Consider the following 13313-nt stretch of genomic DNA (forward strand, 5'->3'; position numbering starts at 1 on the left):
AACAGGTTGTTAGTGTTCCTTTCACTAACGGCTATTTTCCAAAACTGTTTGGAAGGAATAACGGTTCCATGTGATATGGGCAGAACATGTTTGAAAAGGGGTTTGCACCTGTTCTCAACAAATGCTTTGCACCTGTTCGGAACAACTCTTGGGTGCCTATATATACAGCCTTATATCCAGCATTTTAGACCCTGGAAAAATTGAGTGTTGGTATTCCTATTTGCTATCCGAAAATTCAGTCTTTTTCATTTGCATTTGCTGTCCAGAATTTACAACATTTGCATTATTCTTCATTTTTAGATTATATTTCCGAGAGTTAGAACTCAGGTTTGGTTCGCCGAACAAATTGTTTGGAGTACTACTACAATTTGTGAAGATCATTGTATCCTGGGAGATAGACGCCACACATCCGTAAGTACCATAGCGGGGCGAATCTGTCTTAAGGACAGAGTGTCACACACTCGACTTGGTCTTGTAATTTTATTTGGTACGACAAAATAAATCCAGTATGTTATTTATTTATTTTGTTTGATTTTATTTCTAGTTATTTTATTTACACAGAAGATTGTTACAACAAGTAGTTCAAACTGCATTATGTAACAGACTATATATTGCAGATTTTAGTTATGATACAGCATGCGTTCAAAGAACTTAATCCTAACCAAAACATCTATTGAACCACGAGTGATCAAACCAAATCAATGACGGCCCTTTTCTTGGCATGATTAAAAAGCAGCTAAACATCAAAATCATCTGCCATTCACCTGATGGATTAGCAAATCCATCAGTTGAAAGTAAAATAAATTGAGCAATAGAGAAAAAAAAGAAGAAGAGAGAAACTAGATTTAAACCAGAAAGCAGCTTACTTTTGGTTAGTCAAGTAGTCCTGCAAATATGTGAGAAGTACAAGATTTTTTAGTAGTGAGTGAATACTAGTAATTAAGCCTTTCACTAAACAGGTTTCCAACAAGAAAGGGCATAAATGATTCGCCCTTTCCATCCCTGCAACAGCCACTGGCTATCTTCATCAATCATAAAATCCTTATGGTAGCTCGACCTCACCTTCTCTGTCGCCCTCAACATGATGTCCCTGTCGAAAGGGAGCTGCAAGAAGCCTGACCTCAAATTGCGAACCTGCCATTGCTTATACGTCTCCGGCCTCTCAACTCTCTCCCACCCCTCACAAGCTATAACGTTCAGAGCTTCCTTCGCTAAGACCTCCCTTTCAATGAGCATCCTCTCATGATACTCACGAGGTACATTTGTTTCAAGCATATCAAACAGTGCTGAGAAGTAGAACAGAGCTTCTTTGAACCGGGTAACAAAGAATGGGGCATTGTAGGCCCCATTGATAATCCCGTGGATGAAAATATCAGGATTGGTCCTTCTTATCAGATTGAGAACAATGTTTCTTGGACTGTCCACCATCACAGTCTCATCGTGTAGGGTCTTAGCCCGATACAAACAATTGACAACAAGGAACTCATCCTTCTCGATCTTTAGATCCACCAGTTTGATAGTATCCCATTTCTTCGCTATGGCGTTGAACTCAAATGGGACATCAAAACTCTGAGCATAATCAGCCAATCGATGCCCCGTCTCCTCAACTCCCGCTGCTGGCCGGAAACCTGGTTGAGGAAATTCTATCCCAGTCATCCGAATCTTTGGAGGCCCACCCTGTCTTGTTGAGATACGTTGAATAAAGGTGGGCCACTGGAAACCGTAGAGAACACCAAAATCTATTATGTGAAGCCTCGTTGCGTTCTCTGCCTTTGCCATTATCGTCTTATTGGAGACAAAATTTGAAATCTTCCTGAATGGGCACGATGCAAGAAATAGCCGGTAAGCTTTCAAGTAATCAGCAGCAGATGTTCTTTTACTGACAAGGGCTTTGTAAATCTGGCTACCAGTGCCAACCAAACGTGCCTCAAGGCCATTAGCAACGTAATGAGCCAATCTTTGAGTTCCGTCCCCAATAGGCGAAGAATGCTGCCTGATTTGCTTTAGCAAATCATTCGCACTCCTATGATCGTCAGCTGCAATAGTTTGTGCACAATTAATCAATAGAGTTCTCAAATCTACCACTTCCTTTTTCTTGTTTTGTTTCTTACCACGAGCCTTTCCACGCCCATTCTGCTGCGTTTTCTTGTCTGTTCCGTTCTTCAAGGCTTCACGAAAAGTTTGAAAGGCACCTTTCCCCTTCCCACAAAGCAAGACTTCATCAAACTTCTCCGACCGCACAATCGCCTCCGGAAAAACCGCCGCCTGCTTCCTACTCCTCTCTTCTTCTAGATCTACATATTCACGGTGAGGATTCTTCCTCCCAGTCAACCCAGTCGGCGACAACTCGCTCTCCTCTTTTTTCTCCCCCTTAACCACCATTTCACTAGGTTGCCCATTGCCCTCAAAATTAATTAACACTTCACTATTTCTTGGCAAGAACTTACTCGCTTCTTTGACCCCCTTCCTAAACTGCCAAATTGATTGGCTTAAATCAGAATTCTGAAGAGGGCCTATTGGAGAGTCCAAGAACCCATCAAGAATATTGTTCGCACTATTCGATAAACTAACTGATGAGTGGGAATTATACATATGAACACTTTGTACCAGAGAGGTACTATCATCAACTTGATTGTCAATCCAGCTTGGTTCAACCAAGCAATCACTACAATTACTCTGATTCCTAGACAAATAATTATCTGGGTTATCGCTAATTTGATTGATGTAACTCCAGTTTTTATCAGGAGAAGGCGGGTATTTCTTGCCGAGGACATCATAGAATGACTTCTCTGCAGCTTGAAGGTCCAAAGACTCTTGAAGCATGCAAGTCTTGTCTTCCATATCTTCTTCCATTAGAATCTGACTTATGTATCCCAAAACAGCGTCGGAGAAATCACAATCCTCGTGAGGATCGTCCTCCGAAGTCACAGTTGAATTCGAGACTGTATTACTCAATGAGGGATCATTTGGAAGGAATGGGATTCCTCCAAAATTGTGATTTAAAAAAGTGTTTCCCAATCTTGGTTCATCTACTACGTTTTGGTCTGACAAAAAAGATGACACAGATTGATTCCCCAAGCGGACTCCATTCATGGAATCCGAAAACCCTCCAAGCCTCGGATCCATTATCTACCTAAATTCAACTTCAACACCTCTCAAATTTTAAGAAACAAATTTCTCAAGTCCCAAATACAGTCAAATAAGTGTATTTGGTTTTTTTTAATTTTTTTTTTTTTTTTAAAAATACAGAGTTTATACACACATTTGTTTTCAAAAAGCAACTTTACAACCCCTCAAAACACACTAAGAAATTAGGTAAAGACAGCTCTGTAACTGAATCAATAAGAGTGAAATAATCAAGGGTTTTTAATATGAACAAAAATGTAATTTGAACATGTAAATTTTAAATCACAAAATCATAAACTGAGTATTTAGATGGCTTTCAAGAACACTGGAAAATGATCATAGAGAAGAAAATGGAAGAGCATACCTCACAGAATTCTAGGAGAGAGAAAGAATCAGAGAGAGAGTGGAAAGTGAAGTGAAAACAGTGTGTTTCATGTTCATTCATAAAAGAAACAAGGGGATTTTGAAGGGGAAATCAGGGCCGTTGATTGAGGTCAGTTAAAGTGCAACCGGCTATAGCCGGTCATTTTCATGAAAACGAGGGTAATTGTCTCCCTACAAATTAATGCCAAGTTTTAGAAGCGTAAATAAAAGTTAAAAAATTAAAAAATTATTATTATTTATCAAAAGTTAAAAATTACGATTATATAATTTTTAATTTTAATTTTAATTTTTTTTACATATTAATTTATATAATTTTTTAGTACATATTTTTTTATAAAAATTTAAAAAATTAATTTAAATATTTATATATATTTTTTAATTTTTTAATTTAAAAAAATAAAAAATACATTTATTTAAGACACAGGGTGTAATCTTGCTGTGACTAATGAGAGAGAGAAACGTGTAGATATTAAAAAGGACAGCTTAGGTTTCGTAGCAAACCACTTTTTTAGCCATTTTGTCTGTCTGTAGAGTGACACCTCATCACTGTCACCGTCACTTTTTTGGTAGTCCTCCTCGTCCACTCGCACGTGCTGTTCCACTGGATCTCTGTGACAAAAGCAATGGTGCATGTTCCACCGGGGACAAAAGTGAGTTAGACTTCTAAAATTGAAGTTTTGAACGGGCATTAATTTACCATTTTTTTTTTTTTTTTTTTTTTTGTCTTTTACCTTCTTTTGTTTTTTTTGTTTTAAATAGTGACAGCTCATTAGAACTGTTTTTGAGCAGCTCTAATTAGAGCCCTCTAGCAAAGCTCGAGGGGGGTTACTACTGTGACCTTTCCAGTTGTGTCTCCGGCGGTGCTTAAAACGACACTGTTTCATTTTTTTTTTTTTTTAATTTTGTTCTCAATTGTGCATTTTTCTTGGATGTTGTTTGAATAATGTATTTTTTCAATGGGAGCTGTTAAGATGTGCACCTCAATAATATGTGCACATCATATACACATTTATTTTAAGCCATTAAATTTTTGTAAATTAATCTCAACCACTTAATAATTTGATTAGAAATCTTGACTACCTCTTCAACCAGTTACCATTTTTACAAATTTTTTCACCGATTGTTCTCTTTCCAGCTGAGATCTTCACGTTGTTTTCCCAAAGCCCCCTCTGTTTTTGAGACACCACTCTAACACTCTTCTTCGCCCTCAAAGACCATCCCTCCAAGACCATCCCCCCGAACACAACCTACCCTCAACTTCGCCTCAAGGTATGTCTCTCTCTCTCTCTCTCTGCAACTTTTTTCTCTCCCCCTTTCTCCATCTCCATTCTATGCAACCCTAGACCGCAATCCCCTTCTTTGAAACTGCCCCTTTCACGTTTGTGAACTCACTGGGTTGGTTGATAAAATTAGGAAAATATTAGGTTTAGATTTTTTATGTTTGTTTGCTTTGGTAGTTGCTTTGATTCCATTCTTCGAAATCCCTGTATCGATTCTTGTTTCCCATTGTTCAAAATACCCCTTTCACGTTTGTGAACTCACTTGGAGTGGTTGGATTCTAAATTTAGGAAAAGATTATATGAATAGCTTCTGTTTGTAATGTTTGTTTGATTTGGTAGTTGTTTTGACTTCATATATATAGATATATATCTTGAAATTTTGGTTGAGTTTGTGAAATCTGATGTGTGGGCAATTGAATTTTGTACTCATGTAACTGATACGAGATTGCAATTATTTATTTATTGAAATCTGTTTATGTTTCTAATTCTTCGTTTCTTCTTATGTTATACTTCTGGTAATGGTGCTTTTGGGTTATCATTGAATGTAATATTCCCCTTATGGATTAGTAGTTGCATATTTTACCTATACATTTCAGGATTTTTATTGATTGATATACAATTTTTCTCATGATTGGATGTTGTTGGTGCATTATCTAAGCACCTATTCTTTTAATAGTAATTTTATATTTGTTTGGAATTCTATCAGATTGAGTAGGTTCTTATTAACATTCAAATCATCTTTTTAGTACTAAGAATCTCCAACACTCAAAAAATCATCCGTAAGCACTAAGAGTTGAAGGAAACTTTCTTCCATATTGTTCTTGTTCTTTTTGAACATGGTAGAGAGAGGGAAAAGGTTGTCAGGACTCAAAACACCAATGTCATGAACAAGCCCACAATGCCCCTTCATCTTGGCCAAGCTGGTGAACTCAGAACTACCCTCCCTCATCAGAAACTGAACTCAAACTTCCCTGTTTCAACTATTGCACCCAAATCTCAAAATTAAATCATCAATCTCTGCAAAAGTGAATAATTTTGAAATTTTAATTGTACCCAACAATACAAGACAAAATCATTTCAAAATAATCTCAAACTAAACTGCATTTGAGCAATGAGTATGTACGGATCAAAACATGTTCACACACAAAATTGTCACTTTTATTTATGTAAGCACTCCAGAAATTCTAGGAATCATTATAATGAGTGGCACATTAGTAAACCACATTTAGTGATTCTAGTAATGTAAACAGGAATGATTCTAGTAACGTAAACAGGAGTTACTTCACTTGAGGTGATTTCAATCTTCTCTGTCCTCATTGATCTCTTCAAGAACAACCACAAGAGCAACTATGAAGGCGTAGTCCACGTTTGGATACACAGTCACCACAAACGTATCTTTTCCAAGAACAACGCTTTGAACACTGTGTTTTATGTGCATCTACAATTAAACAACCATTAAGAAAAACAACCCCTTTAAACATATATGATAGAGATCAACTACTTGGGTGCCATTTGGTTGTCAATAGTGATATGAGCTTTAATCCAATGTTTTAGGATTTTGAAAATGGGGATCATTAAAATAGAAATAAACTTGAGGAGGTTGCTTGCTGCTGCATCTCATCAACAAAATCAAGCAAAGCTTATACATGTACGTCTACGGATCTTTCAACTCAAACTATTGATTTGGGAATGGTTTGTGTGCTCTATCTTCTCTATATATGTGCGCGCATGTTTATGTATATATAGATTTTTACTCAGTTACAACGCTCCCTTCTTGGGGGATGTTTCTGTTATTATTATTTTTTAAATGGTTTTAGAGCATGTTAAAATGCCTTAATTGATTGGCATTGTGCATTGGTTGTTATATATATATATATATATATAGATATTTTGTTATTGATCTGGAAAAAGAATTTGGTTTGTTGTTTTTTTGTTTATGAATTCATGCCATACTTGTTATATCTTTGCATCGTTCCAGTATGTTGCTACACTAAGAGAACAATTAGAACAACTAGCTAAAGAGAGAACCTCAGATGGATTACCAAGGTCAGTACTCTTTTCTTTCGAAGTTTTATTTATTTTTTCTTTGTACTATTGGATTATTAGAGAGGCGCTGCATAGTGCACACTGTCATGTCCGTCATATAATTGTTGTGAACATTTTGAATTGCTTTTTACATATCCTTCTAGTGGGACCCGATGTTTCACTCTCTTGGTAAATTCAAAAAGTTTTTCTTTGTGTATCTTTTTCAAAATGATGATCTTTGATGTTGCAATTTCAATCATGAATTGTGTAGTATTATGGTAGTGTTTGGTTCACTGCAATAGAGTGGAATAGAATGATCATTCCATCAAAATATTCATTCTCATAGTTGGTTAGACTAAAATAATAATAATAAATGCATTATAAATGGATTCATGTTACACCATTTTAAGGGAATTATCATTCCATAGGAAAATTTAATGAATCACATTTCCATTCCATTCCCTTTCATTTCAATGAACCAAATAGAGCCTAAGATTGAAGGGAAATTATAAATAATGCATTATAAGCACTGGAGATAATAGGTGAAGGTCGTCTAAAGCCATTTTAGGAGGAATGATTGTGTATTGATTTCTTCATTTGAGGCCTTCTTAGGTAGATATAGCTCCTTCAGATTATTGTGCTGGCCTTTTATAGCATCATACATGTAATTCATTTGAAGAACTGAAAGCTAGAACCATTTCAAGAAACTAAAGCCATAGAAGAAATCTAAAAAAATTCAATATAAAGACATCAATGCAATGACAAAAAAAAAAAATAATAATACTAATGTAGGCAGGTCCGATCAAGGGGTAAAATATTTGTAAAAAATGGATATCTTAGTCTTCAAAGATTGTAGATATCTTGATAGATATAACAAAATTGACATTGGTACCTGAATATTCTAAGTCGTCATTTTTTTTTAAACTTCACGAAGTGTTGATGTGTAAATATATTTTTCTTGATAAATAGATATTAGACTCATAATGTGCATAATTTCATATTTTTCTATACATGATCTGCTAGTGATGTTCATGTGGAGGAATTGTTCTAAGTTACTTAATTTATTAACATTGTGAATCTCTTTTTCTTTCTTTTTTTCTTTTTTTTTCTGTGACTGTTTATATAGAGTTTCAAAAGCTCAGGTGAATGATTATTCAGAGAAGATTGAAGCCCTTACTGCCAAATTGGCTGCCCTTGTGGTGCATGTATACTTCAGCTTTGTTCTGTATTGGCAATTTTGCATGTTGGACAAATAATATTAAGGTTTTTCTAAGTTTTAGTAAAGTACACTTGAATGAACATGGGTTTTAGTTCAGATCCCCAACATTATGAAACTGTTCCATTTCTCTGATTTTGAATTACATATTCATGCATCTTATATGGGTATTTCATTTCCATCTAACTTTTCTCTTTGAAAACTTCCAGTCAGAGTCAGTTTTTCCATAAACTCTACAGTCTATTTTTATTACTTCTGTCAAAGAAAGCCCTTCCAAAGCAGTAAGAGAAAGTTCTATTCCCACTTCTCCAGGATTGAGGAGGAGATTTGTGTAAGGAGCTATGGTTTCTATACTATGGCTTTTTTGGTGATATGTGTTTGGTCTTACTTTGTTTCATTTTTTGATTAAACAGCGCTCCATCAAACATTGAAGATAGACCTCGTGAGAGTGTTGTGACTGATTATTCAGCGCCTGTCAAATTGGATGCTGCAGCACAGACTCATATTGACAAGCACAGGTATTTTCCACGTCTTAACTCATTGTTGAACTAAGTTGAAGTACTAGAGCATAATAAGAGAGTGAGAGCAAGAAAATACCTATTTGTTTCATGATTGATGTAGACATGTCTCTTTCTATTTATTGATGTATATAATTTTATGTACATTACATATGTATTGCGTCATTGCAGTTGAACAGTCGGTAACCTAACCTACCTTTACCATATCCTTGTTTTATGTAGACTATCCACAATTTAATTCCTTTTAGGGGAAATGAAATTTCATCATTCTTTTTTAGGATTGCATTCTACTTGACCTAGATATCATTTGTAATTATTACCGCATATACTTCATTATTGCTAATTCTTATTCCTTCCTCTATCAGAAAACTTCAAGATGATTTGACAGATAAAATGGTTGGGTTGGCACAGCAACTTAAAGAGAGCAGTCTCATGATGAGTCAATCCCTACAAAACACTAAAAAAGTAAGTTCCCAAAATGTCACAGTTTTAATTTACTTTGATTCTGATTGTTGTCTTGAGGTATACAGTGCAATGTATCCTAGTAGCTTGGACAGTTGACAATACTTGTATTATAGAGATTTCTTATAACTAGGATGTCTAATAACTAGCATATTAGATGTATTCTAACACATGGTCAACGAACCTGATAGTGCAATTGTAATTTGAGTGCAGATACTTGATTCAACAGAGCAGGCGGTTGAACAGAGCTTGGCAAGCACAGGTCACGCCAATGTGCGTGCTATGGATATATACTCGAAGAGTTTCAAGACTACGTGTTTTACATGGCTTCTGATATTTGTAATGACATGTATATTCATCATGGTCGTACTTCTTATTCGTGTCACTTAGTGTATTACATTCAGTGAGAAGTAGCAATCATAGATTCTGCAAGTCTTATAGTGCTTGAATTTACCAATCAAACTATGTTCCTCTGATGTAACTTATATATGCTTACGATTTTGAGTATTAAGCCATGTCACTGATTTATTATGCGTTTGACTTTTGATGGGAATGTCATTTTGATTCTCAAGAAATGCATTTGAGAAAATTTTGCTAGGGCTTGTTTCTGGTTTTTCTGTAGTATTAGCTAGCTAGTAATAATAGTACTAATCAGAATGATGGCTCAATTGTTTAGTTACAAAAATTAATCGAATATGGGTTGGGTTGGGTTAGGTTAGAATTGATTTGTTTGATGTCACAAAAACACAGTTCTCAGCAATTCAACAACCCCTTTAAACATGTATGGTTTGGATTCGAAATAGAACATGTGATGGGCCTCACAGGCCCAAACAGTGCCCTTAAATCCAAATTATGGGGGGTCGAGTTAATCCACCTTTTTAAATTTGGTGAGGTCAAATAATTATGCAAATTTATTAATATTTTTTTTTATTTTCTATTTTCCACAGACTTTTTTTTTTACAATTTTTTTTATTGAAATTTGACTTTTACAAAATATCATTTTTTTCCGAAAACGCCTTAAACTCAGTCGAAAAAAGGCGTTTCGAGGGCAAAAATTTGAAACAGCCCCCAAACCACTATGTGGCTCTCACGGGCAGCTTCCCTATGACAAATAGGACTTGTGACAACTGAAGGAATGTAATCCGGACCCGTAGGTTGGGAGTTAGAGCCAAATACGCCCAAAACTTACTCAAAAAAGGGTGTTTCGGGGGTAAAAATTCAAAACTGCCCATGAACCGCCATGTGGCTCTCATGGGAAGCTTCCCTATACCAAATAGAACTTGTGACAACTGATGGAATGCAATTCGGACCCATAGGTTGGGAATTAGAGCCGAATACGCCCAAAACTTACTCGAAAAGGGGCATTTTAGGGGCAAAAATTCAAAACAGCCCTTGAACGACCGTGTGACTCTAACGGGCAGCTTCCCCATGAAAAATAGGACTTGTGAAAACTGATGGAATGTAATTCGGACGCGTAGGTTGGGATTTATAGCCGAATACGCCCAAAACTTACTTGAAAAAGGGCGTTTCGGGGGGCAAAAATTCAAAACAGCCCCTGAACCGCCATGTGGCTCTCACAGGTAGCTTCCTCATGACAAATAGGACTTGTGACAATTGATGAAATGTAATTCAGACCCGTAGGTTGGGAGTTAAAGCCAAAATGCGCCCAAAACTTAGTCGAAAAAGGGCGTTTCGGGGGTAAAAATTCAAAACAGCCCCTGAACTGTCATGTGGCTCTCACGAGAAGCTTCCTCATGAAAAATAAGACTTGTGACAACTGATGGAATGTAATTCGGACCTGTAGGTTGGGAGTTAGAGCCGAATAAGGCCAAAACTTACTCGAAAAAGGGCATTTCGGGGTAAAGATTCAAAACAACCCCACAACCACTGTGTGGCTCTCACTGGAAGCTTCTCCATGACAAATAGGACTTATGACAACTGACAAAATGTAATTCGGACCCGTAGGTTGGGAGTTAGAGCCGAATATGCCCAAAACTTACTCGAAAAAAGGCGTTTCGGGGGCGAAAATTCAAAACAGCCCCCGAACCTCCGTGTGACTGTCACAGGCAGCTTCCTCATGATAAATAGGACTTGTGACAATTGACCAAATGTTATTCGGGCCCGTAGGTTGGGAGTTAGAGCTGAATACGCCCAAAACTTACTCGAAAAAGGGCATTTCGGAGGCGAAAATTCAAAACAGCCCCCGAACCATTATGTGACTCTCACGGGCAGCTTTTCCATGACAAATAGTGTGACAACTGAAAGAATGTAATCTGGACCCGTAGGTTGGGAGTTAGAGCCGAATACGCTCAAAACTTACTCGAAAAAGGGCGATTCGGGGGCGAAAATTCAAAACAGCCCCCGAACTGCCGTGTGGCTCTCACGAGCAGCTTCCCCATGACATATAGGACTTGTGACAATTGATGGAATGTAATTCAGACCCGTCGGTTGGGAGTTAGAGCCGAATACGCCCAAAACTTACTCAAAAAAAGACGTTTCGGGGGCGAAAATTCAAAACAAACCCCGAACCGCCATGTGACTCTCACGGGCAGCTTTCCTATGACAAATAGGACTTGTGACAACTGAAAGAATGTAATTCAAACCCGTTGGTTGGGAGTTAGAGCCGAATATGCCCAGAATTGATAATTGATTCATCATAGAAGGTTGCTTTTGTGATTGAACATACATTTCTACATATTTCCTTTTGTAATTGAACTTTATTTTGGTTATTATTTTTCTCACATGTTGTAATATCCTGAATGAAATGGCACTGATAGACATTAATAAGCAGGGATAGTTTTATATCAAATCTAATGATTCAAGTGCCTTTTGCAAACAATTAATGAGGAAGTTGGTAACAAGAATAGTTTCTATTCACATTGGGTTTTGATATTGGTTTAGCCACAGAATTTGGATACATATTGCATATAAATAGAAGATTGTTACATTAGCTTTATGTTAGTAATGACAGATTTAGTAATGATTGTTCTGCATTTAACAATGTTCCTTATAACAAAAGACTTTAGAAAGACTGATAGTTGATTCATCATGGAAGGTTTCTTCTTTGATATGTTATTTGTCACTTGTTCCCAAATGCATTCATGAAGTTGGGCATTTTTGGGTCCGTTTTTTTGTTTTTTGTTTTTTATAGATGACTTTGTTGCGTGGACTAAGTAATATTTTGGTGTATAGAGAAGAAATTTCACTTTTGTATAGAACTAATGTAATACTTTTGTCATCCCCGGCTTTTGTGCAGTTCACTATTACTGATACAGAAAACTTTTGGCAGCCAACAGATAATTACTGGCATGGTACATAGATCACCTTTTGTCGCCGTACATATATATGATTTTTGTCATGGTACATAGATGTACTTTTGTCTTGGTACATACATCACCTTTTGTCGTGGTACAGATTACGATGGTAATTTGTACCATGCCAAATGGTCATTTCACATGATAGTAAATGTAATATTTGTATATGGAGGGCTTTGCTTTTTGTATGATTCTATATTTTGTATGGAATTATTATTTTAGTTTGGACAATAGTTGGTTTGTATGTACTTTGACAGCTAAAGTTATTTATTTTTTGTATACAAAAATTTACTTTTGGCAACTAAAAATTTATTCGCCAAAAGTGAAAATTCTTGTAGTGTGTCAAAGTCATTTATACCCAACGTCATCATTTGGACATAATGACAACATGACACTAATAGTGGCAACAATGCTATTATAATGGCCTAAGTCGATGATGATGGTTGTGTTTTAGTGGATCAAAGGGCATGATTAATTGAAGTTGGTAACAATAACATTGTTGTCTAATTCACTAATAATGACAAGGAAATAAAGAGTGAGAGTCGATGAGATAGTCATAGCAACAACATTTCAGATAACATTAACATTGACGATAATGACTCTGAGAGAGAGAGAGAGAGAGAGAGAGAGAATTGTAAAATGAGAAACGTAGTTGAAGTGTCATGCGTTTTTGTTAGTGATAATGTTTGAGGTAATGAAAACACAACAACAAAATTACATATAAATGGTGCCCGATCAACCAATCAATTGTACAATCAATTGTGATATTTGAATCTCCCTTATATCCTACTGGATTGTACAATCAATTGTGATAGTTCAAAACTCTGGCCACTAATCGATTGTATAATCAATTGTGGTCTTTCAATCCAATCGATTTTGCAATCAATTATGATTTTCCATTCACTCCAATATGCTATACCAATTGATTACACAATTAATTGTGTTTGAAATTTTAAAAGTTATGATGTTTTCTTAATGTTGTTATGAT

General features: G+C 36.2%; 1 protein-coding gene and 1 pseudogene across 5 annotated transcripts; one reads left to right on the plus strand and one right to left on the minus strand.

Moving 5' to 3' along the window:
• Positions 1-576: 576 nt before the first annotated feature.
• On the minus strand, positions 577-3565 carry LOC114264645 (scarecrow-like protein 9 pseudogene; annotated as a pseudogene). The gene is made up of 2 exons (XR_014363534.1): positions 867-3565; positions 577-764 (listed from the first exon to the last, which is right to left on the minus strand). The product of XR_014363534.1 is annotated as a scarecrow-like protein 9 pseudogene (transcript).
• Positions 3566-4644: 1079 nt separating this feature from the next.
• Positions 4645-9542, plus strand: LOC145822371 (uncharacterized). Of its 4 annotated transcripts, none has more exons than XM_082919217.1 (7): positions 6222-6438; positions 6769-6836; positions 7942-8014; positions 8241-8362; positions 8445-8549; positions 8915-9014; positions 9225-9542. In XM_082919217.1, exons 1-4 carry the CDS (start codon positions 6355-6357, stop codon positions 8259-8261), a joined length of 246 nt encoding a protein of 81 aa, XP_082775343.1. In that variant the 5' UTR covers positions 6222-6354; the 3' UTR covers positions 8262-8362; positions 8445-8549; positions 8915-9014; positions 9225-9542. The 4 variants fall into 4 exon arrangements, with proteins under 4 accessions (XP_082775342.1, XP_082775343.1, XP_082775344.1 ...); XM_082919218.1 differs by having other exon boundaries at positions 8241-8312; positions 9225-9361; XM_082919216.1 differs by lacking the exons at positions 6222-6438; positions 8241-8362 and adding an exon at positions 4645-4779.
• The last annotated feature ends 3771 nt before the right edge of the window (positions 9543-13313 follow it).

The sequence above is a fragment of the Camellia sinensis genome, chromosome 3 (genome assembly GCF_055761805.1).
Source record: "Camellia sinensis isolate YWXY chromosome 3, ASM5576180v1, whole genome shotgun sequence".
Lineage (NCBI taxonomy): Eukaryota > Viridiplantae > Streptophyta > Magnoliopsida > Ericales > Theaceae > Camellia > Camellia sinensis.